Raw genomic sequence first — 26,560 nt, 5'->3', positions numbered from 1 at the left:
CTATGGGTCTCAAATTGGGATCTATTAAGGTTCAAATTTCGGCCCTGTCGATTTTCTTTCAAAAAGAATTGGCTTCAGTCCCTGAAGTCCAGACCTTTGTGAAGGGAGTGCTGCATATACAGCCTCCTGTGGTGCCTCCAGTGGCACCGTGGGATCTCAATGTAGTTTTGGATTTTCTAAAATCTCATTGGTTTGAACCACTAAATAAGGTGGATTTGAAATATCTCACTTGGAAAGTGACCATGCTTCTAGCCCTGGCTTCTGCCAGGAGAGTGTCAGAATTGGCAGCTTTATCTTACAAAAGCCCATATCTGATTTTCCATTCGGACAGGGCAGAACTGCGGACTCGTCCGCATTTTCTCCCTAAGGTGGTGTCAGCATTTCATCTGAACCAGCCTATTGTAGTGCCTGCGGCTACAAGTGACTTGGAGGACTCCAAGTTACTGGACGTTGTCAGAGCATTAAAAATATATATTGCAAGAACAGCTGGAGTCAGAAAATCTGACTCGTTGTTTATATTGTATGCACCCAACAAGATGGGTGCTCCTGCGTCTAAGCAGACGATTGCTCGTTGGATCTGTAGCACAATCCAACTGGCACATTCTGTGGCAGGCCTGCCACAGCCTAAATCTGTAAAGGCCCACTCCACAAGGAAGGTGGGCTCATCTTGGGCGGCTGCCCGAGGGGTCTCGGCATTACAACTTTGCCGAGCAGCTACGTGGTCAGGGGAGAACACGTTTGTAAAATTTTACAAATTTGATACTCTGGCTAAGGAGGACCTGGAGTTCTCTCATTCGGTGCTGCAGAGTCATCCGCACTCTCCCGCCCGTTTGGGAGCTTTGGTATAATCCCCATGGTCCTTTCAGGAACCCCAGCATCCACTAGGACGATAGAGAAAATAAGATTTTACTTACCGATAAATCTATTTCTCGGAGTCCGTAGTGGATGCTGGGCGCCCATCCCAAGTGCGGATTATCTGCATAAATTGTACATAGTTATTGTTAACTTATTCGGGTTATTGTTGTAGGAAGCCATCTTTCAGAGGCTCCGCTGTTATCATACTGTTAACTGGGTTTAGATCACAAGTTGTACGGTGTGATTGGTGTGGCTGGTATGAGTCTTACCCGGGATTCAAAATCCTCCCTTATTGTGTACGCTCGTCCGGGCACGGTACCTGGCTGGAGTCTGGAGGAGGGTCATAGGGGGAGGAGCCAGTGCACACCACCTGATCGGAAAAAGCTTTGCTTTTTGTGCCCTGTCTCCTGCGGAGCCGCTATTCCCCATGGTCCTTTCAGGAACCCCAGCATCCACTACGGACTCCGAGAAATAGATTTATCGGTAAGTAAAATCTTATTATATTCCAAATGCAACTTTTAAGATGCAAAATAAAGTATGGTTCAAAGCAGGCAAGCCCCTTGATTAGAAAGCCTAGTAAATTCTGTTTATACAGTAACTTTTCATAAATCCCAACCAGCTGTGTGTCTTATCTATATATCAAAATGCGAAAGCCCTCACTCACTCACTCATCGCTAATTCTCTTACTCCCCGATATGTTAGGAAGGTGAAATTTAACATAGGCCCTCATTCCGAGTTGTTCGCTCGCAAGGCGAATGTAGCAGAGTTACACACGCTAAGCCGCCGCCTACTGGGAGTGAATCTTAGCTTCTTAAAATTGCGACCGACGTACGCGCAATATTGCGATTACAAACGAGTTAGCAGTTTCTGAGTAGCTTCAGACTTACTCTGCCTGTGCGATCAGTTCAGTGCTTTTCGTTCCTGGCTGACGTCATAAACACACCCAGCGTTCGCCCAGGCACTCCCACCGTTTCTCCGGCCACTCCTGCGTTTTTCCCGGAAACGGTAGCGTTTTCAGCCACACGCCCCTGAAACGCCGTGCATCCGCCCAGTAACACCCATTTCCTGTCAATCACAATGCGAACGTCGGAGCGAAGAAAATGCCGTGAGTAAACTTACTTTCTTCATAGTAAAGTTACTTGGCGCAGTCGCAGTGCGAACATTGCGCATGCGCACTAAGAGAATTCTCACTGCGATGCGATGAAAATCTCCGAGCGAACAACTCGGAATGAGGGCCATAGTTATTCTTCAGGTGGGAAATAGGAAAACTATGTAATTAGAATTTTAATAAACCTCCCCTAAGGGGATGAAAAGGTGGTTGACATAATGACGTCATTACTGATGCGTGGCTTGCGTTGCGGGAACGATAATGCCCAAACGGACAATCGTATCAAAATTTGGATTGCACCTCCAGTGTGTACAATTTAATAAAATGCAAAAGTGCAAAAGACCTCACTCACTGACTAAGGGGGTAATTTAGAGTTGATCACAGCAGCAAATTTGTTAGCAGATGGGCAAAGCCATGGCCCTCATTCCGAGTTGTTCGCTCGCAAGGCGATTTTAGCAGAGTTACACACGCTAAGCCGCCGCCTACTGGGAGTGAATCTTAGCTTCTTAAAATTGCGAACGATGTATTCGCAATATTGCGATTACAAACTACTTAGCAGTTTCAGAGTAGCTTCAGACTTACTCGGCATCTGCGATCAGTTCACTGCTTGGCGTTCCTGGTTTGACGTCATAAACACACCCAGCGTTCGCCCAGACACTCCTCCGTTTCTCCAGCCACTCCCGCGTTTTTTCCGGAAACGGTAGCGTTTTTATCCACACGCCCATAAAACGCCGTGTTTCCGCCCAGTAACACCCATTTCCTGTCAATCACACTACGATCGCCGGAGCGAAGAAAAAGCCGTGAGTAAAAAAACTATCTTCATAGCAAAATTACTTGGCGCAGTCGCAGTGCGAACATTGCGCATGCGCACTAAGCGGAAAAACGCTGCGATGCGAAGAAAAATACTGAGCGAACGACTCGGAATGAGGGCCCATGTGCACTGCAAGGGGGCAGATGTAACATGTGCAGAGGGTGTTAGATTTGTGTGGGGTGTGTTCAAACTGAAATCTAAAGTGCAGTGTAAAAATAAAGCAGCCAGAATTTACCCTGCACAGAAACAAAATAACCCACCCAAAACTAACTTTCTCTGCACATGTTATATCTGCTGCACCTGCAGTGCACATGGGCCCTCATTCCGAGTTGATTGCTCGTTAGCTATTTCTTACAGAGCAGCGATCAGATAGTCGCTGCCTCTACGGGGAGTGTATTTTCGCTTTGCAAGTGTGCAAACGCTTGTGCAGCCGAGCGGGACGTAAACGTTTTTGGCAGTTTCTGAGTAGGTCTGAACTTACTCAGCCCTTTCGATCACTTCAGCCTGTCCGGTCCCGGAATTGACATCAGACACCCGCCCTGCAAACGCCTGGACACGCCTGCGTTTTCCCTGCCACTCCCAGAAAACGGTCAGTTGACACCCAGAAACGCCCTCTTCCTGTCAATCTCCTTGCGATCGGTTGTGCGAATGGATTCTTTGCTAGAAGCATTGCACAGCAACGATGCTGTTTGTACCCGTACGATGCGCCTGCGCATTGCGGTGCATGCGCAGTTTTGCCGTTTTTTCACTGATCGCTGCACTGTGAAAATCGGCAGCGAGCAATCAACTTGGAATGACCCCCATGGTTTTTCCCAACTGCTAACAAATTTGCTGCTGTGAACAACTCTGAATTACCCCCTAAGTCATCACTAATTCTTTTACATCCCAATATGTTAGGAAGATGAAATTTAACATAGGTATTCTGCAGGTGAGAAATAGGAAAACAACGTAATTAGAATTTTTATAAAAACGGGGTTGACATAATGACTTCATTACTGATGCATGGCTTGCATTGCGGGAACGATTACGCCCAAACGGATAATCAGATCAAAATTTGGATTGCACTTCCAGTGTGTAGAATTTAATAAACTCAGAAAATGGTCCTGTCACTTTTTACCGTATCTGCTACAGGTGCTCCTTGGGTAACGCCAAGAACCATGGATTAATATTTAATTACATTAGGACGTCTTAAATTTACATCTCTATAGATTTACCAGATTTTTTATACTCATTTATATTTACAACTGTGAAAATCAGAAACTCCCGTGCAAAGAACGGGTATCACAGCTAGCTATCTGTCCAGCTAGTGGAGACCGGTGCTGGTACAAAAAATACGGGGGACCCCTACTCTTTTTGTCCCCCGTATTTTTTGCACCAGGACCAGGCGCAGAGCCCGGTGCTGGTTGTTAAAATACGGGGGATCCCCTGTCATTTTTCCCCCCGTATTTTGGCAACCAGGACCGGCTCAAAGAGCCGAGGGTAACCGCGGGTAACCCCACCGCTGACCGCAAAGTTCCCACCATTGAAACTAATGGAGGGAGCTGTGCGATGCGCTGTCTGCCAGCTCAGACGCGCAAAGCCAATCAGGAGAGTGCCACGAAGTGGCGCTTCCTGATTGGCTGAAGGGACCTTCTGTGACAGGAGTCACGGGGGGGTCTCTGCATTCGGGGAAAGGGGTCCCATGTGTAAACATGGGACCCCTTTCAGTCCGTCTGGTTCGGGTAAATGCGTTTTTTTGTTTTGCCAAGTACGTGGATTACAATAAAAGAACCGGACACTGGATCAGGTGAGTATAATTTTATTTTCAGGTACCCCGGACGTCGACATTGGAGACGTGGCCAGAGTCGGCGTGTCAACATAGGTAAGTATGTGTGTCGGCATGTATGTAATAAAGTTATACTTTTACGGTGTCTGTGTCCTGTTTTTTTGGGGTATTTTTTTTGCAGTAGAACTACAGGTACCAGCGGGCCCGTTTCCCCCCCGCATGCTGGTACTTGTGGTTCTCCAAGTACCGGCTTGCGGGGAGGCTTGCTGGGACTTGTAGTTATTCTGCTGATAAAGCTAAATATTTATCTTATAACATTCACTATATGTGGGTAAGAGACTAAGTACGCAATTGGCGTATGGGGTACCGTAAGGGTACGCACTTAGCGTAGCAGACGCTTAGCCGTGGTCGAGACGCACATGCAGCACGCTCGCTCACAGCTAACGCTTGGTGTCGAGCACGCTATAGGCGGCCGACTAGCGTAGCGGACGCTTGTGACCACGAACGGAACACAAGCGGCGCAGACGCTCAGGGGATGACACTCAGTAAACCTTGTATGTAACACACTGAAAGATTGAGTTTGTATTGTAAACCTTACTACTGAAATACTGTAGCGATATAACGCTGCTTAACCTTGTTAATACAAAATCTGCTTGAGCGATTGAGACGCTCCGATTACCCTCAGCAATATAATAAACACACAATACCTTGCTAAGGCTCCAAAACCTTTACTAACAATATTTAGCTATGTAAAAAGGGGAAAACAGTTAACAGTTCATACACTACAGACTAACATCAATATCTAAGCAGAATAACTACACATAAATATACAATAGCGGCACAATCGCAAACAATAACATACAATGAGAGAGAGAGAGAGAGAGAACGTGGCAAAATACAGTCAGAGAATAAGTTGGTTATAGAGAATAACTTACACACTGGGAATGATCGCTGCGCAGTCCTGGTACCAGCTCTCTAGTTCGTCAATGATGAAAACCGTTGTGGAGAGAAGACTGAGCTGGCCAGGCTGGCTGTTCTTATATACACTGCGTACAGTACACTACAAAGGGACCTATAATCTCATTGTTCATTGGACACAGGAATGTCTCCCCGCATTATAACAAAAGGTCATAGGTTAGTTTGAACAGGTGGGCTGTGACTATATCGAACTGCTCAGGTGGGAGGGAATCTCAGGATTCCCGCAGCATGGATAATGAACCGCAAATATAGTAAATGTCCAGAAACTACTAATAGACATAACTATACACAGGAGCGATTAATCTTTACCTAACCAGCACCGGATTGTTTTTAATAAAATGTTCTTTAGTTAGGTACCAAACACCACTGCTCAAACCCTGTCTGACCCTTCGTATCATGCAAAGAGGAATTCCTCTGTCCAGGGACCAGTTACAATAAACAAACTTTCAGATATTATCAAGGGGAACATTATCTATAAAACATACTATTTGGATTTACTATGTAACGATTGAGTCGCCCGCCAGACGCACACAAACTCTACCGTAAATGCACATACCACGCGCCTGAGCGCACACCCGTGGAGGCGTCACGCAACTGCGAATATGTGCACGCACGGGAGAGAATGTGCACGTGCAGCGGGCAAGCGCATGGGGTGAATATATGGCAACGTGTAGCATGATATTTTTCCGACTTTGACAGTCCACCCTTTGGCAGTCATCAATAACTGCCACTTCCTAAAACAGTTCAAAAAAAGAAAAATATATGTCATCATGTAAATACCTTTTTATGATTGGGTAAAGGGAGGAGAGGAGAAGGTGGGAAAAGTATGACCTAGTGAGATAGTAGAAGCATGTGTGTATGAATCCATGTTTGAGGGGTCTTGTATCATCGTGCCGTACGTGTTTTAAATCAAGCTTCGAGGTATTGCGAAGTATACATTTGAATCCTTCTTATCCCGTATCAAGGGTCTGTGGATGGGCTGTCAAACTCTACCGAGCTCTTTTCGGCTTTTGGTTGCAACAAATGGGGGAGCACATTTAGTTGATGATACATGAATGGGGGGATATGTGAGTGCTGATATCTGTGTCTATATTCCCTATCGACTGTGTGAGTCATTACCTGAAGGTTGTAGAGGTGAAGATAAGAAGCAATTATTATAAATGCAGTCATAAACTATGTGAGTTTAATATGCATTCGCCGATTGAGGTCTTGTCTGATGTCTTGTCTTGATGTACATGTTGTCTGATGTCTCTCGGTGCTTTTGCTATAGATAGCGAGCAAAAAGCTTTTCCATTGTCCATAAAGTTACAGTCTCTAAAGTATTGGGCTATCGTAAAGGTTAAAGTCACTAGGGATATTGGGGGCTTGTAGCATTAGTTCATCAATGGTCTGTATAAAAGAGGTTGTCAAATTCTTCTTCCAAGCGGATGTCTTTGTACCTTGGAGGAAAACAAAGGAGAAACGGGTGAAAGAAACGGACCGTGGAATCACATTTTCATCACAACATTGTCTCTATCGTTGGGTCATAAATCAAATTTGTTGTTGTTATTACAGTGTCCTCGCTCCTCAGATTCATCACTCTAGTACTACCTTTACACTTCGTTAAAGCCCGAACGCATCTAAATATCAGTCCAACCAATATGACGACTCCCAGAATACACAAAAGAAATTTCCCTACATCCATAATAATACCTTGGGCCCATTCTCCTAAGCCCGAGAACCAATTTCGTGGGTTCAACCATGACACCCAACCGGTCAGCTCATTGCCCACAGCGGCGAGAGTGAGATTATGTCTCCTTCGGAACTCCCACTTCAATTGCAAAATGTCATCCATCTTTTGGTCTATGACCTCGGCCGGGTCCTCAGTGCTGTTTGTAATATACATGCAGCACTTTACACCATATTGAGTTGCTAGGGTAACACAATACCCGCCTGTCACTGCTGTGAGATAATTGAGAATCATCCTATGCTGAACCAGCTCTGTTTTGTAGGCTTGTAACTCTTTCCCAGTGTACCTGAACGTGTCGTCATACATTTCGGTGATATTGTCTAACAAATTTGCTAGCGCAGATATATATCTATAATTTATCACTCCTCTGGCGGTACGAGTGATATCTAACGCGAGTAGGAATTGAATCCCGGTGGATTCATGGATCAGATCAGAGGCCGGATGCTCTGTCCTCTCTATCAGGTGCCGTTTAACGACGTGCTCGTAATGAGTGTGAGTATAAGGAGCTTGGGCACTGCGGTGAATATCTTTCATTTTGTTATGGGTTACAGTCATTACTTCAGGCAGTACTTTTCCAATATAACACAATCCCTCTGAGTTTGGGGCAAGCCACTTATACGCCTCCCGCATATGAAATATGCTTTATCGGGGAGAACATATGGGACTGAGTATGACATTACCATGTCACAAACTTTCCTAACCCTATTTCTCCCATCTGTTTAGTACACGTATCTGTTTGTACGATATGTGCACAGTATCCTGGTGATACTTCTCCAACTCGCATGGTCCTACTTCCTAAAGTGTACCTATACCGGAAAAATCTTCCATGGTTGGCTATCTGGCGTATAAGTTCTGTGTCTATGGGCATTCTGTCGGCTCTGTATGAAAAGGTCATGGTTTGATTACTCCATGACACTTCCCAATTTCCCGGCTTTCGGGGATTGGAAATGTTAAAGCATACTAAGGACCTATCCACATGATATTGGTGGAGCTTCAAACTAGGAGGACTAGAGATATTAAACCTCTTGTCCACCGGCCTCCCACCACTTAACTCAAGTACCTCTCCTACAGTTAAAGGGAATGGTACTAGTCCTGATTTGCTATGACCTTGAGGTACTTGAGAGCATACCCAACAGTCTGTCTGGTTTAACACTTTACCCACTAAGGAGTGATAGTCACTCAATGGATGCCGGTCCATGTGAATATTAAAACTGGACTGACATTTCTTGATGCACCCATCCTCAACTATATTGTCACAATGCCTACAGATGCAGTTCTCTTCAGCTAACAATCCTTCACAATTCCTTCTATTGTCAATGCTACCAGATCGTTTTCTGATACTCGCCTTTACTCTGTGATTATGTTGTTCTTGGAAATTTACGCCTCCATCCTGGTCATCAGAACCCATTCCAGATCCTTTCTCGACCTCCATGGTACTCTCACCGAAACAGACTGCTCTGGTCAACATCATGGTCAACAGGAAAATCCGGATCACAGTCTCTTGGGGCGAGTCCATCTTACAGGAGGAGAAAGAGAAATTTGTAATGGGGGTACAAAAAAATACTTTGAGGGGAAAGAAAAATGTTACGATGTCTTATGTCCTCTAGTCTTGTTGTTCTTCTTGCTCTGCTGTCATCTCAAAGGTGCTGTCTCTCAGTCTTCCAAACGAACATTCTGGCGATACAACATTCCTTCCAAATCTGCGATTTTTCTGTAAGGAGCAAAAATCTTGCATTACCATTTGTCTAACTGATGTGTGACATACCATCTTTAAAGCATGAGAACATGAGAGAGGAGAGGGAAAAAAAAAAAAACGAGAGAGAGAACAATTCATATATATGTTACCTAAAACAACAAACAAAAAAAACATTGTCAGATCTTCCGTTCACCATCAGGCTGTCACACCAACACATCCATTGGTATCTTTGCGCAGTCCCCTCCCCACCAGTATTTCCACACTCCACCCTTTTGTGCCTGGCCAGGACACACCGATTTCGGTAGGTCACACTGGGGTTAGGTAGACTTCTGCAAAGACCAAGTAGCTATGTGATGTTTGAGTTCTGCCGATGAACGTTAGAGATGGGGAAAAAAGAAACATTTACAGACAAATTACAACGTTTTACCCGGCCGTTCCTGTGTCTACAAGGAACTGACCTCCTAACATCATTAACTGTACCTTCAGGCTTACTATCAGTCCTAATGATCACCTTTCCTGACTGCATCTTATGGGTGTAGATCAAAATTTTACATATGTGGTACCTGATTACAATTTTGTGTATCCCGACTTTGCTCATGTTCTTGTCTAGGGGGTCTGACTTTATGTGGGCTGTTACAGTTGCTGGCGTAATGCCCTTCCCTTTTACACAAATAACAAACCTTGGGCTTCCTCCAAGTGCTAGTGACCTGGGGTCTTGGTTGATTTGATGCCTCCTCAAACGCTTGGATGCTCATCACCATCAACCGCTTTCCCTGTATTTCCCTGATTCCTTGGATACCATGGTTATGTTGTTGTCTAGGGGGTTGATATGACTTTTGTCTACTTCTTGATCTACCATCTCTTGCATAATGACCTTCCTTCTGGCAATTATAACACCTTATCACCTTTGACTTACCCACAGGGATCTGAGGCTTCTTACTTCTCTGTGTTTCCCTGTGCTTGCTGATGTTTTCTATACCTGTATACCTAGTCATGTCCTGCAATGCCCGATGGAAATAATTAGAAGTACTTTCCCCTTCGTTTTGTCTTATGGAGAAGATTTCGTTCCACTCGACAACGGCTGGGAAATATACTCCTAACTGTCGGTTGATCTGCTTAATACATTCCTCATTGTGTTCCTCCGTTTGAGGTACTTCCGTGTCTAATTGACAATCAGTAATAAATTTCGCAGGGTCAACACTGGAGGGCAAACATGCCCTCAGCATTGTCCGCCAATCTTTGTTGGTGGGTTCTGTGGAGTTTCCTAGTTCTTTAATAAACCTCTGACATGCAACTAGATCTTTCCTAGGATCAGGGAATTCAGACATAATTGCTCTCAATTCCATCCGGGACCAGGGACGGCGCATTGCACTGTCCCTGACGGGAATGATTCCCTGAGTGTCAGTCTTCCTATTGGGGACTGTGATCACCCTGACAGGATTAAATTCAATTACATCATCTTGTGTTGGTTCTACAATATGAGGTACATTTGTTTGTGCGTGATATATAACACCATACGTACCTGTGGACACGACCTCACCTGACCCTCCGTTAGGGGGTTTGATTACTGCCTTTACCGATTTGGTCGCGTCCACCTGGATGTCTTGTCTGATGACTGCTGGAGAAGGTGCCGACATCGTGCTGGGCTCACTTTCTTGCTTGTAATCCTGAGCGAAGTTTAACATGGAGTGCAACTTGCACGGGTTAACAGTTGTACATTTAACAGTTTTACTTTTATAATTGTTACATTTGTTACACTTATCCTTATCATCAATAATACAGTTGCTAAGTGCATTTTTATCATACACCAGTGTGCCACTCTCTGTAACCACCTTCTCTCTTGTTGCCATATTTTTCTTACCACAGGGAGAGTCAGCTGTGTAAGCTAATCCTCCTTGTCTCTCACCTTCCCGTTGCCATAACTGTAAACAATCATAATGTCTGATTCGTCTCTTTGCAGATTTAATGAGACCTATCCTTCTTTTTAGATTTTGCACTACCTCAGGGTTCAAACTGCCTACCCGGGGAGACTGTTCCCCATCATCCTCAGTCATTCGTTCCCATTCTTTGACCTGTGTGTGTGTGATTTTTCACACATTATATACCGTGCTGACCCTTTGGGCCAACAAATACCAACGTGAACCCTTGTTGGACGTCCCTTCTTTGAGCAATTGGCGCCCATCGTTTGCAGATATCGCTGTCTCAGCGAATTCTTACAAAACAAACCAAGGTTGCCCGCGGTAAGGCGACAGTGAAAGTTCAACTAGTGCCTTCACTCACTCTACGCCCCAATTTGCCAATACGAGTTCCAGCAATGTGCCCACCACTGGTCGTACCCAATTCGCGGGATCTTTTTGTAACCTCTATTTACTGGGGCGTGTGGGAGTATGCTACCCTCCCCAGTAAGTATTGGTTGTTGGAGATTTCCTGAGTGAACAGCGAAACTCCCTTAAAATAACAAAAACCTACACAAATCACGTTAGAATTTACAAATAGCGTTTATGATCCCACAGTAAATTTTAATGGATATCAAGGTAACAAACTAATGCACACAATTACGTGCGGTCCAGTCGCACTGCGCATAAGTAAATATTTATACGCTGTACGACCAACGGAATCGGTTGTTTAGGCTGCGAAACCTTCAGCCGGAGCTCAATCTATCTGGGTACTACGCAAAACCCCCCGGGCTGCGCTTAAACCTTCGCAGTCCTTTTGTCTGCGGATACTACTTGCTCCTTTTTCCTTATATAATGTTAACGCGGGCAAGCCATTCCCACGCCACCAAGTGTCCACTCACCTGATGTGGTCTCCGACGGGATCCCGATTTCTGGGTTCACAAAATAATACCTTTATTTACACATTCTCTCCTGTTCATTCATATACACTCTAATCTTTCTGTACAGAAATTCCTTTCATACAGGCAGTAGTCCAATCCCAGAGGAGTTGCAACTAGAGAAGGATCTATATTAGCTTAAAATTTTGGACACTGAGATTGATTTGCGCTATTATCGCGTTGCCTCCGTATCGCCTACTAAAACAATACTATCGTGTGATTTGTATAATGTGGGCGTACCCATACGCTCCGTTGCGTAATATACGCTCCGTGCGTCGGCCCTTGCGTCGCGTACGCTAGTCCCGCCCTTTGTTAGAGACACGTGTACGCAAGCCAGGTATATCCACAGAAATACAACTAACACGTTTATATCAATGTAGATGATCTTTAACTGTAATCATCTACCGAGCACCACACAGATCTTTCCTTGTATCTTTAGGTAAAGCCGTGTGCGTGTTTTACAAATTACCCCTTAACGTATTATTTTTACTTTTAACTACCAATAGCAACAAATCTTTCTCAGCACGTTATCAATTATAAATGGCAAACAGGAAGGTGAGATGTGAAAATACACAAATGGAAAGAAATGCAGGTGTGTGCGTGCGTGTGTGCGTACGCAAAACAGAGATAAACAGTTTTAAAAGACAATAGCGTACTGTTCTTACCTTCCGGTTCCGGATTCCACCAGCACTCCTGCAGCGTAGCGTAACAGACGCTTATCTAGTCAGCACTACCGTATCCCTCACCACCAACACGGATACGAAGGGATACTGCCTTCCCGCCCTTGCTGACAGATAAAGTCTGTGTTCGCTAGTGCGGATATGTGGAGGACGGACGAGCCGCCAATTGATAAAGCTAAATATTTATCTTATAACATTCACTATATGTGGGTAAGAGACTCGGTACGCAATTGGCGTATGGGGTACCGTAAGGGTACGCACTTAGTGTAGCAGACGCTTAGCCGTGGTCGAGACGCACACGCGGCACGCTCGCTCACAGCTAACGCTTGGTGTCGAGCACGCTATAGGCGGCCGACTACCGTAATGCTACGCTACTAGCGTAGCGGACGCTCGTGACCACGAACGGAACACAAGCGGCGCAGACGCTCAGGGGATGACACTCAGTAAACCTTGTATGCAACACACTGAAAGATTGAGTTTGTATTGTAAACCTTACTACTGAAATACTGTAGCGATATAACGCTGCTTAACCTTGTTAATACAAAAGCTGCTTGAGCGATTGAGACGCTCCGATTACCCTCAGCAATATAATAAACACACAATACCTTGCCAAGGCTCCAAAACCTTTACTAACAATATTTAGCTATGTAAAAAGGGGAAAACAGTTAACAGTTCATACACTACAGACTAACATCAATATCTAAGCAGAATAACTACACATAAATATACAATAGCGGCACAATCGCAAACAATAACATACAATGAGAGAGAGAGGGAGAACGTGGCAAAATACAGTCAGAGAATAAGTTGGTTACAGAGAATAACTTACACACTGGGAATGATCGCTGCGCAGTCCTGGTACCAGCTCTCTAGTTAGTCAATGATGAAAACCGTTGTGGAGAGAAGACTGAGCTGGCCAGGCTGGCTGTTCTTATATACACTGCGTACAGTACACTACAAAGGGACCTATAATCTCATTGTTCATTGGACACAGGAATGTCTCCCCGCATTATAACAAAAGGTCATAGGTTAGTTTGAACAGGTGGGCTGTGACTATATCGAACTGCTCAGGTGGGAGGGAATCTCAGGATTCCCGCCGCATGGATAATGAACCGCAAATATAGTAAATGTCCAGAAACTACTAATAGACATAACTATACACAGGAGCGATTAATCTTTACCTAACCAGCACCGGATTGTTTCTAATAAAATGTTCTTTAGTTAGGTACCAAACACCACTGCTCAAACCCTGTCTGACCCTTCGTATCATGCAAAGAGGAATTTCTCTGTCCAGGGACCAGTTACAATAAACAAACTTTCAGATATTATCAAGGGGAACATTATCTATAAAACATACTATTTGGATTTACTATGTAACGATTGAGTCGCCCGCCAGACGCACACAAACTCTACCGTAAATCACATACCACGCGCCTGAGCACACGCCCGTGGAGGCGTCGTCCCGCAACTGCGAATATGTGCACGCACGGGAGAGAATGTGCACGTGCAGCGGGCAAGCGCATGGGGTGAATATATGGCAACGTGTAGCATGATATTTTTCCGACTTTGACACTGCAAAAAACAATATTCTTACATTTTCAACAAGGCTATCAGCCCCCCCCATCTGCAGCCCATGGATGGGGGGACAGCCTCGGGCTTCACCCCTTGCCCTTGGGTGGCTGGGGGGGGGACCCCTTGATTGAAGGGGTCCCCACTCCTCCAGGGTACCCCGGCCAGGGGTGACTAGTTGGGTATTTAATGCCACGGCCGCAGGGAGCGGTATAAAAGTGTCCCCCGGCTGTGGCATTATCTGTCCAGCTAGTGGAGCCCGGTGCTGGTACAAAAAATACGGGGGACCCCTACTCTTTTTGTCCCCCGTATTTTTTGCACCAGGACCAGGCGCAGAGCCCGGTGCTGGTTGTTAAAATACGGGGGATCCCCTGTCATTTTTTCTCCCGTATTTTGGCAACCAGGACCGGCTCAAAGAGCCCGAGGCTGGTTATGCTTAGGAGGGGGGACCCCACGCAAATTTTTTTCGGGTTTTTTACCGTTTTTTAAACATTTTTAAAAATCTAATCAAAATCCGTCAAATCGGCCGTTTTTCGACAGCGGGACTGTCAAATTAGTTTTTTATTGAATATGTCGAATTCCGGCACCCACCTGCCGGAATTCGACGGTCGAATTGTGTCGAATTTAAAAATGGGCGAAAAAGTGCCGCAATTCGCCCGGATTTGCATATACCCCATAGTATCTAAGGTTGAAAAAAGACAATTTGTCCATCGAGTTCAACCTATTTGTGGTCTCCTATGCGGGATTATTTGGTATAAAATTTTGACTGATGCTGATGTCCGCTGTTACGTTTTATCCCTCTTTTTTATAACAACTATAGTGCATGACTATGCACCATAACTCTGGATATCCTTATCCATTAGCAATTTATCTAATCCATTCTTAAAGGTGTTAACTGAGTCCGCCATTACAACTCCCTCAGGCAGGGAATTCCAAACACGTATCGTCCTTACCGTGAAAAAGCCTTTACGCCGTATTGTGCAGAATCTCCTCTCCTCTAACCTGAGCGAGTGTCCACGAGTTCTCTGTTCAAAAACAGGTCCTGCGCAAGATCTGTGTATTGTCCCCTTATATATTTGTAGATGTTGATCATGTCCCCTCTTAGTCTCCTCTTTTCCAATGTAAACATGCCTAGCCATGCCTAGCCTTGCAAGCCTTTCCTCGTATTCCAGCGTCTCCATGCCCTTAATCGCCCGCCTCTGAACCTTTTCTAGCTCCAGGATATCCTTTTTGTAGTATGGTGCCCAGAATTGTACACAGTATTCATAGTGTGGCCTCACTAGTGATTTATACAACGGGAGTTTAACACTCTCGTCCATAGCATCAATTCCCCGTTTTATGCATGCTAATATCTTATTAGCCATCTTTGCTGCAATCCTACTTTGGGTACTACTGCTTAGTTTGCTATCTATGAGGACACCTAAGTCCTTTTCCAGCACAGAATCCCCTAATTTTACCCCATTTAGTATGTAGGTGTCATTTTTGTTCTTATTACCACAGTGCATTACCTTACACTTGTCTGGATTGAAGCGCATTCTCCATTTCGCTGCCCAAGCTTCTAATTTAACTAAGTCATTCTGAAGCGACTCAGCATCCCACTCCGTATTTATAACTTTACACAATTTGGTATCATCTGCAAAAATTTATACCATGCTCTCTAGACCTTCTGTTAGGTCGTTAATGAAAATATTGAACAATAGCGGTCCTAATACTGAGCCTTGTGGCACACCACTTAACACTTCAGTCCAGTTTGAAAAAGATCCATTAACCACAACACGCTGCTCCCTATTATCTAACCCAGTGGTTTCCAAACATTTTTGAATCACGGCACTCTAGAGTATCAGTTGTTTTTTCACGGCACCCCTAGGCCAAAAATTTCTTATTGAGAAATTTAGAAAGAAATATTAAATTAAGTACATTGTGTTTATATGTCATCCTTAGGCTCAATTGTGTGGTGAGGGACAGGATTTGCTTCTGTTTGTCCCCATATTTTATGACTGACAGCTACTAGCACTAGTTTTGCCTATTATATTGACCATAAATAATTTGAATTGGTCCTGGACCACCAATCCAAGGCACCCCTGCAAGTGTCCCGAGGCACCCCAGGGAGCCACGGCACACAGTTTGGGAACCACTGATCTAACCAATTTTTGATCCAAGTGCATATTGTGCTTCCTAGCCCTATTTCTTGTAGGTAAGTCTCATGTGTGGTACAGTGTCAAAAGCTTTCGCAAAGTCTAAAAAGATTACATCCACCTCTTTATCCTGATCTAAGATTGCACTTACTGTTTCATAAAAACGAAGTAAGTGGTTTGACAGGATCTGTCCTTCACAAATCCATGTTGATTCCTTTTAATGACCTTATTGACTTCAAGGAACTTCTGAATAGTATCTCTTAGAATTCCTTCCAATACTTTCCCCACTACAGATGTAAGACTAACTGGTCTATAATTATCTGGTTCAGCTTTACTTCCCTTTTTGAATATAGGCACTACTTCCGCTATACGCCAGTCTTTGGGAACCAAACCTGATATTACTGAATCCTTAAAGATCAAAAATAGCGGTTTTGCAAGTTCAGAGTGAAGCTCCATTAAAACCCTTGGGTGAATTCCATCGGGACCCGGTGACTTATTAATCTTTAAATGTTTTAATCGGTCACAGACTACCTCCTCGCTTAAATAAGTACCTATCAGTGGGATATTCTCATTATTGAGATTATGTGTTAGTCCCTGAATTGAGTCCTCTGTAGTAAATACTGTTGAAAAAAACTCATTTAGTGTGTCCGCTATGTCATTATCATTTTTGCTTAAGACTCACAACTTGTCTTTTAAAGGGCCTATATTCTCCTTCTTTAATCTCTTGCTATTATTGTATTTAAAGAATGTTTTGGGATTCGCTTTGCTTTCCTTTGCTACTAGTTTTTCAGTTTCTACTTTAGCCGCTCTTATTTCCTTTTTGCATATTTTGTTACAGTCCTTATAGTGCTGAAATGACTCCGCTTCCCCGTCAGATTTGTATTTTTTAAATGCTCGCCTTTTCTTGCCCATAAGTTCCTTTATCTTTTTGTTAAGCCACATCGGTTTATGATTTTTATTCCTTTAGTGTTCCTTAAGAACCGAGTTTGGGAACCTCTGTACTAGGGATCCACACAGTCACTGAAAAATCGCCAAGAAGACGTATCACTGCATGTGGACTGCGTTCTAAGATACAGGAACGCTGCCACAGAGACTATGTTCAGACGGAGACGCTGCATCTGACATAGGGCTAGTGCAAGTGTCGATTGTGGACACAATGGCACGTCGATGGTGGACAGTCTGGAACCACCAGCGGTGCTACTGCGTACAGGGGTACAGAAATGGGGCATCCCAGTGCTTGCACAGTCTGGGGTGGTCTTAAACTAGCATCTGCACATTATAGCAATTGCAATTCTGGCAAAGGGCGCTAATGCAACGCAATATCACTAGAAGACTGTGCTGATTAATTTGATTTATGTCACTTGTATATAGGGATGAGCGGGTTCAGTTCTCCGAGAACCGAACCCCCCCACCCCGAACTCCATGTGGCAAACACGGGTCTGAGCCCGGCTCGGTTACTCCCGCCTGACTCGGAAAACCTGAACGAGGCAAAATGTCATGATCCCGCTGTCGGATTCTCGCGAGATTCGGATTCCATATAAAGAGCCGCGCGTCGCCACCATTTTCACTCGGGCATTATAGAGTACAGAGAAGACGTGGCTACGTTCTCTCAGTGGCAGTTCTCAGTATCAGTGCTTATTGCTGCTCAGTAATACTAGTACAGTGTCTCTCTTGTGCTGCATCTTGCTGCTGTAGGGTGCTGTGGTAGTAGTGTCCTGTGACTGTGCTTCGGTCATCATCATTCCAGTCACAGTGGTATCTGGGGGGTGACAATTCCAGAGTGCTTTTGTGCTGCTCACTAATACTAGTACAGTGTCTTGTGCTGCTTCGTGCTGCTCAGTGTCAGTTCTCAGTAGTATCATCAGTGGTCAGTATCACTGCTCATTGTCTTGTGCTGCTCAGTAATACTACATTACTAATACTAGTACAGTGTCTTGTGCTGCATCGTGCTGCTCAGTGTCAGTTCTCAGTAGTATCATCAGTGCTCAGTATCACTGCTCATTGTCTTGTGCTGCATCGTGGTGCTCAGTAATACTACATTACTAATACTAGTACAGTGTCTTGTGCTGCATCGTGCTGCTCAGTGTCAGTTCTCAGTAGTATCATCAGTGCTCAGTATCACTGCTCATTGTCTTGTGCTGCTCAGTAATACTACATTACTAATACTAGTACAGTGTCTTGTGCTGCATCGTGCTGCTCAGTATCAGTTCTCAGTAGTATCATCAGTGCTCAGTATCACTGTTCATTGTCTTCTGCTGCTCAGTAATACTACATTACTAATACTAGTACAGTATCTTGTGCTGCATCGTGCTGCTGTGTCAGTTCTCAGTAGTATCATCAGTGCTCAGTATCACTGCTCATTCTCTTGTGCTGCATCGTGGTGCTCAGTAATACTACATTACTAATACTAGTACAGTGTCTTGTGCTGCATCGTGCTGCTCAGTGTCAGTTCTCAGTAGTATCATCAGTGCTCAGTATCACTGCTCATTGTCTTGTGCTGCTGAGTAATACTACATTACTAATACTAGTACAGTGTCTTGTGCTGCATCGTGCTGCTCAGTGTCAGTTCTCAGTAGTATCATCAGTGCTCAGTATCACTGGTCAGTGCTCAGTGTCTTGTGCTGCTGTAGGGTGCTGTGGTAGTATCCTGTCACTGTGCATAGGTCATCATCATTCCAGTCACAGTGGTATCTGGTATCTATCTAGTGGTATCTAATTCCAGACATTAACGCCGTCTAATTCCAGATATATTACTGGCATATAATTCCACACATTAAAAAATGGAGAACAAAAATTTGGAGGGTAAAATAGGGAAAGATCAAGATCCACTTCCACCTAAGTGCTGAAGCTGCTGCCACTAGTCATGGCAGAGATGATGAAATGCCATCAACATCGTCTGCCAAGGCCGATGCCCAATGTCATAGTAGAGAGCATGTAAAATCCAAAAAGCAAAAGTTCAGTAAAATGACCCAAATATGTAAATTATAATCGTCTGCGGAGAAGCGTAAACTTGCCAATATGCCATTTACGACACAGAGTGGCAAGGAACGGCTAAGGCCCTCTCCTATGTTCCTCATGACTAGTGGTTCAGCTTTACATGACGATGGAAGCACTCATCCTCCCGGTAGAAAAATGAAAAGAGTGAAGCTGGCAAAAGCACAGCAAAGAATTGTGCGTTCTAAATCACAAATCCCCAAGGAGAGTCCAAATGTGTCGGCGGGTGCGATGCCTGACCTTCCCAACACTGGACGGGGATCTAAGTCATGTCATTCCACTCATCAGGCTTTTGCAGAAGCAGCTGGAGAGATTGAAGGAGGAGCTAAAATGGAGCGATTCCGCTAGGCATGTGGGATTTGTGGATGGAGCCCTTCATTCGCTTAACCAGGATTCACGGGTGGCCAATCTGTTGAAATCAGAGCACTACATTTTGGCCACCGTGCTCGATCCTAGGTTTAAAGCCTACGTTGTATCTCTCTTTCCGGCAGACACAAGTCTGCAGATGTTCAAAGACCTGCTGGTGAGACAATTGTCAAGTCAAGCGGAAAGTGATCCGCCAACAGCTCCTTCTTCATTTTCTACCACCACTGGAGCTGCCAGGAAAAGGATAAAATTTCCAAACCCACCTGCTGGCGGTGATGCAGGGCAGTCAGGAGCAAGTGCTGACATCTGGTCCGGACCTGCCAATGATTACTGACATGTCTACTGTCACTGCATATGATTCTGTCACCATTGCGGTCGCGTGGTGCGCCGGGTGGCGCTTTCTCTCCGGCGGCAGTATCACACTTACATTGCTAAAAAGACTCATAATGTTATGATGTAATTATTCCTGATAATGGCTTCTAGTGTTGCTAGGTTACCGGACGTAGTTCTATCACATGACCACAACAGGGTCATGTGACCGAGTAAGGTTGACCTTAACTTTCTGTTCCTTATTCATAAAAGATGTTCGGGGGGTTTTGAATAAAGATTTCTAATGTTCCCTAGCAACGAGTTGATTTACGAGGTCACGTGATCAGATATAGATCACGTGACTAATTCCGATTGGTTATTCGAACTCTCTCTTGCTTTAGATTGAAAGAGAGGCTTGACACTCACGCCTAATGCATTACTGAATCTCTTCCTACTTCCGGGTATAGCGATCATGTGACTATAATGAGTTTAATAAAATAGTGTTTTTAAGCACTTTCTACACTTCGTTTTTACTAATGTTTAATAGGACTGTTTTCTGGCATCTGATTAAACAATATAATTAGGTTAGTGTTTGAATTTGATAATTTCATTTAATTGATTGGTTATTGCACATCTGCGGGGCATTATGATCAACACTGCTATACAAGGGCTTCCTGTACACTGCATTTACACCTTGAAAAAGCTGCGCCAGCAGTGAAACGCGTTGGTGATAAGACTGGGACCTTCAAACTGCAAGATTCGCCTGTAATCCAACCACTGGGAATGGTGATCCCTATGGGACAATTTCTGGGAAGGCAACAACATCAGGACCTTGCTACGGTTCAATTCCCTTATCAGTACCAGCACGGGACAACCAAACAAGTGAGAGGATCTCCATTTCTAAGGAGTGCTAACCTTGGAGGACTCATTACAGTGAACTGGTAACACCGTACAAAAATTTCCCTAGGATAAGGCTTGCAATATACCCAGCATTTCAAGAATTTTTCTCAAAACTTAGCAGTGTTGATTTTTGCCCTATTTTTAATCGTGGTATTTTTATTAATTTTTATCTGTTGCAACAGTAATTATATGCTAATGTGCATGAAATTGATGGTTTATGTTCTTAATACATTTCTTATTATATATATCTAACTAGTTACTAGCGCTGAATTGTTTTCACCTTTACCATTGAAAGAATGGTGGAGGATTATGAGTGACAGCATCCAAGTAGGCATGTCAGACAGTCCGTACGTATACTGGCAGGAAAAAGAGGCAATTTGGAGGCCCTTGCACAAACTGGCTTTATTTTACCTAAGTTGCCCCCCCCTCCAGTGTGTACTCCAAAAGAGTGTTTAGTTCAGCCGGTCACCTTGTCAGCGATCGGCGTAGGAGGTTACTTCCAGAAAATGTGGAGAAGATGAAGTTCATCAAAATGAATTAAAAATTCCTCCGTGGAGACATTTACCAGCAATTGCCTCCAGATAGTACACAGGGACCTGTGATGGTGGATTCCAGTGGGAACGAATTAATACTCTGTGAGGAGGAGGATGTACACAGTGAAAGGGGTGAGAAATCGGAGGATGAGGATGAGGTGGACATCTTGCCTCTGTAGAGCCAGTTTCTGCAAGGAGAGATTGATTTCTTCTTTTTTGGTTGGGGGCCCAAACCAACCAGTCATTTCAACCACAGTCGTGTGGCAGACCCTGTTGCTGAAATGATTGGTTTGTTAAAGTGTGCATGTCCTGTTTATACAACATAAGAATGGGTGGGAGGGCCCAAGGACAATTCCATCTTGCACCTCCTTTTTTTATTTATCTTTGCATCATGTGCTGTTTGGGGACTATTTTTTTAAGTGCCATCCTGTCTGACGCTGCGGTGCCACTCCTAGATGGGCCAGGTGTTTATGCCACCCACTTGTGTCGCTTAGCTTAGTCATCCAGCGACCTCGGTGCAAATTTTAGGACTAAAAATAATATTGTGAGGTGTTCAGAATATACTGGAAATGAGTGGAAATTATGGTTATTGAGCTTAATAATACTATAGGATCAAAATTACCCCCAAATTCTATGATTTTAGCTGTTTTTGAGGTTTTTTTAAAAATCACCCAAATCCAAAAGACATCCGAATCCAAAACCCGAAAGGGTGGTTTTGCAAAAACGCGTCCGAATCCAAAATACGACCGCGGACCCGAATCCAAAACCAAAACACAAAACACGAAAAATTCCCGCTGCACATCTCTACTTGTATATTTGTGTGTGACTGTCTCTAAATCTGCATATGAAATGCTACTTGTGAAATGAACTTGTTTCCAATACAAGTTCTGTTCTGCTCCATAAACAGACTCAGTCACACACAATATACAAGGTTCATATATCAAATTATTCAACACAGACTAAGACGCATTTTCGCCAAAACAAAGACACCGTACGTTAGCAGAGTTACACGGGATAGCTCGCTTATACCAGGCATCTAGAGCTGCATGGCATATTGAGGCTAGATGTAGAGGACACATCTGTGCAGCATACAGAACCAAATGTTGATCCCTACAGCTAACCTCCAAGCCCACTCCTCTCAACATATCAGTCAGCTTGCTCGGAGTTGATCACGCTACGCATAACAACAAAACATTATTGTATGGTACCATCCTTATCCATGCCCTGCTTTCTGGGTAACATGCCTGTGTTATCTGTGGTCATGTTTGACAGACATACATCTCATGACTGCTTGTAGTCTGACATCCATTAGATCTCTCAATATGATATAAAATCTGTAAATATGAAACTTTGTTTCTGGAATCCTTTCGTGCTGCTATCATTGTTATGGTTACAAAAAGACTGGCTGGGCAAATGCAATTATTACATTTTCTGTTTTCTTCTACAGTATCAGGAATGTAGAGAGAGTTGTCTAACGGACTCCATCAAATTATCTCCAATTGAGGACTCTCCCAGCAGCTCCTGTTGTTGACGAATCTTGGAATAATATATACTATATTTAGAATCTGTCTAGGCTGGATTTTATACAAGAACATAAAGTAAATGAACATTAGTAGAATCATCAAAAAAGAAGTGGATGAATCTATCTTGCTGAGAAAGAAAGCAACTTTACACACATTATGAAAAATAACTTGGTGTGCAGTATCTGCTGTGATCACATGGACTATATGGAGATCAAGGACACTTTGCAGTTGATATATACTGAGCACATAATAGCCAATGTTACTATAGACCTTTCAGATGACATTATACATGATGCATTACATGCAGACTGGGTGTGCTGCACACCCCCAGGATCATCAGAGCAGTTAACAAATCTTATTTTTTTTTAATAAATCCCTTTTGATAATTTATAACACACTTTGTATACTGAGGATTACAAGAAATGTCAGGAGCCACTAACAGTTGACAACTACTGTATAAGTCTGGTGCAGAGATGGGCATAATGGCAATGTTTTATGCAGTGGAGCAATGTTTTGCCAGTGTGCAAGCATCTAAGTCACACTGCACATGTGTCGGGATGGGCCTGCAACATCGCCCGCAGTGAGGATTTATCCGTAAAGTGACTGACAGGGAGCTTTTGTGGATGTCAACGGGAGTGTCAACAGACGTTTTGCGGCCACTTCAAGGGCGTGTCACAGCTTACTCAGAATGTCGATTATTGGCTGATGTTTCTCCCATTTCTGCATCTTCATACAGAAGCAGTGGATCTGAGATGGGCGTCTCAATACAAATCCTGATAACTGCAACATATGTATATTCGCACACCAACTGCATATGGGATCGCTGCTGCGACAGCATTTACGTTCATCTCTGAATCAGACCCTGTGTAATTATGTGAACAATTGCATTGCTATAATGAGTCAATACTAAATGCTGTCTGTCTCGAATATTTTCATTGAGGCATTAGGTGCACATTAGATTGGCAGCATGTACTGCTCTGCATACATCAGCCTGGGCATTACATACAGTACAGCTCTGCGCTTGGGGCCTAATTTGATGTGGAAGCAAGGCAGTAAAAGCACTCACGTTTGTTAATGGCACAAAGCATGTTGCAATGTAAGGGGAATAAATATATTAATATTGTTTCTGTGCAGGGTAAATACTGTCTGCTTTTGCATGTAGCTCACACATATTGGACAGCTTTATTTTTATACTGAGACAAGAGTAAAATATATATGTGTTCCCCTTTTCCACTCTATTGTAGAGGACACACACTCAGGCGCTGACCAACTTTCTCAGTGACATTCCATGCTCCCAATTCAACTCTGAGACAGCTGCTGCTCTAACAAGGGACCACCTAATCCCCTCAAGATTTAACACAAGAACACAAAAATATTTAAAGCGCTGCTGTCCCAGAATAGAACAAACAACTAAAACAATATTTAATATATAAAAAATTTTTTTTCATTTAACACTTTATATACACGGCCGGTGTTATATATTAAACAGTCACATTGATAAAATCATTTTTATAACTTCATAATAAGCAGGTATTTCTACAACACTTAATACCGGTAACTCAACTTGCTCTATCAGTGTGACTCATATAGAAACAATTGTTGCCAGTCTCCACATTACTGTAACATAGTTCACAGATACTTTTGAAGCTCCATATGGCAATATTGTAGCTGAATATAAATAGTCTGTCCGTATAACACTGGAATAAAGCAACCACTCTCTGTCCCCGCTGAATACTTCCAGCAATTAGTCTACTGGTGATCCAATTAAATTCCTCTGGATTTGTTAGTGACTCTCACAAGGATGTCATAATTAGAAAAGGTTATTTATATGACCTTTAATTAATTGGTCCAGCTGAGACACAATTAAAGATATTATTGGAGTTGTATACTTGAAAGTCAGTCCCCAGGTAAGCGCTCCAAAGTTTGCATGTGCAATTAGCGGTACACTCTCATACTGATCTCACCTGCTCCAGCTAAACAGTGTTTAATGAAGAGTATCCTTCATCCACTAGGTAGCAGCTCCCTCCGACAGACTTTGATATACGGTGACACAGCAACAGCAGACGTGTCTCTCTTTACGCGTTTCTCCGCCTAAAATCATCAGCGGCTTCCTCAGAAGAATATTACCCCTCGCTCAGACAGGGGTTTAAATAGATGGGAGATATCCGATTTCCTACCACCACTCAATCACGCATGCGCACACTTGTGCGTTCCACCTGCGTTTCAATAACCGGATGTAAGTTCCGTCTCATGTAGCCAAATTGCTACTCCATCTATCAATGAACACTTCGTTCTGAGCTTTAAAAATATTAACGCATCTATTAATTTACACATAGAATCTCATCGAGATAAAATGAATAAAAAAATATATGAATATCATTTAAATAATCATAAAACTAAAAAATGGAAATAAATATAAACTATATATAGGCAAAGCAGAATGTCACATATTATTACCTCCAAATGGATCCCTTTCAAATCAAAAGGTCTAAAACCACTACCAATTCAAATAATATCGAATGTTATGCCTAATAAATATCCTAAACATTATTCAGTTCAACCATATCATTCAACCCTTGTGGGTGAAGTGTGCATAAACGAAAGATCCAATATGCCTCCCTCTTGCACAATAAATTAAAATGATCACCCCTCCTCTTAGTGGAACTTATTTGTTCAATCGCTTTCATTTTAATATTGTCTAATCCACCTTTATCACAATTCGCTACATGTACAGATAAACAATGTGTTCTCAGTTTATTACATATATTCCTTTTATGTTCCATTAATCAAGTGTGTAATTTTCTTGTGGTGCGGCCCACATACTGCAAGCCACATCCACACTCTAGAAGATAGATCACAAAACTTAAGCTACAATTAATGAACTATTTTATAAAGAATTTCTTCTTAGTCACAGAAGATATAAAATCTATTTCTTTCCTCTTACTGAAAATGCACGTCCCACATTTCATATTCCCACACTTGTGGAATCCCTTTGGTCTCTCTGGTAACCACGACACCTCCATTGTTCCACTCACAATACTCCTAAAATGACTCTGTGCCAATTTACACTTCAAATTATCAGACTTGCGGAATGTGACTCTGTCACTAAACACCTTTTGCCCTTCCAACAGATCATCCATTCTTAATATAACACTTTCTCTGACGTCCTAGTGGATGCTGGGAACTCCGTAAGGACCATGGGGAATAGACGGGCTCCGCAGGAGAATGGGCACTCTAAAAGAAAGATTAGGTACTATCTGGTGTGCACTGGCTCCTCCCTCTATGCCCCTCCTCCAGACCTCAGTTAGAATCTGTGCCCGGCCAGAGCTGGATGCACCTAGTGGGCTCTCCTGAGCTTGCTAGAAAAGAAAGTATTTGTTAGGTTTTTTATTTTCAGTGAGATCTGCTGGCAACAGACTCACTGCTACGTGGGACTGAGGGGAGAGAAGCAAACCTACCTGCTTGCAGCTAGCTTGTGCTTCTTAGGCTACTGGACACCATTAGCTCCAGAGGGTTCGAACACAGGGCCTGACCTCGATCGTCCGTTCCCGGAGCCGCGCCGCCGTCCCTCTTGCAGAGCCTGAAGACAGAAGAGAACGACGAAAACGGCGGCTGAAGACTCCTGTCTTCATTAAGGTAGCGCACAGCACTGCAGCTGTGCGTCATTGCTCCCACAGCACACCACACACTCCGGTCACTGTAGGGTGCAGGGCGCTGGGGGGGGGGCGCCCTGGGCAGCAATTATAATACCTTTTGGCACAAATTATACACATAAT

At 43.6% G+C, this 26,560-nt stretch overlaps 1 protein-coding gene across 3 annotated transcripts in view; it reads left to right on the top strand.

The window, feature by feature from the left end:
• RAB7B (RAB7B, member RAS oncogene family) overlaps positions 1-23,907 on the top strand; it is a 127,434-nt gene extending 103,527 nt beyond the window's left edge. For 2 of the 3 annotated variants that reach the window (XM_063955159.1, XM_063955158.1), the window contains one exon: positions 22,709-23,907. In XM_063955159.1, the coding sequence (XP_063811229.1) occupies positions 22,709-22,792 (84 nt within the window). In that variant the 3' untranslated portion in view covers positions 22,793-23,907. The remainder of the gene's footprint in view (positions 1-22,708) is intronic. The other variant, XR_010236643.1, reaches the window with a different exon arrangement.
• The last annotated feature ends 2,653 nt before the right edge of the window (positions 23,908-26,560 follow it).

This window comes from Pseudophryne corroboree, chromosome 2 (genome assembly GCF_028390025.1).
Source record: "Pseudophryne corroboree isolate aPseCor3 chromosome 2, aPseCor3.hap2, whole genome shotgun sequence".
In the NCBI taxonomy this organism is placed as follows: Eukaryota; Metazoa; Chordata; class Amphibia; order Anura; family Myobatrachidae; genus Pseudophryne; species Pseudophryne corroboree.
Note: the sequence above shows the minus strand (reverse complement) of the source record. Positions and strands in the feature narration are given on the sequence as shown.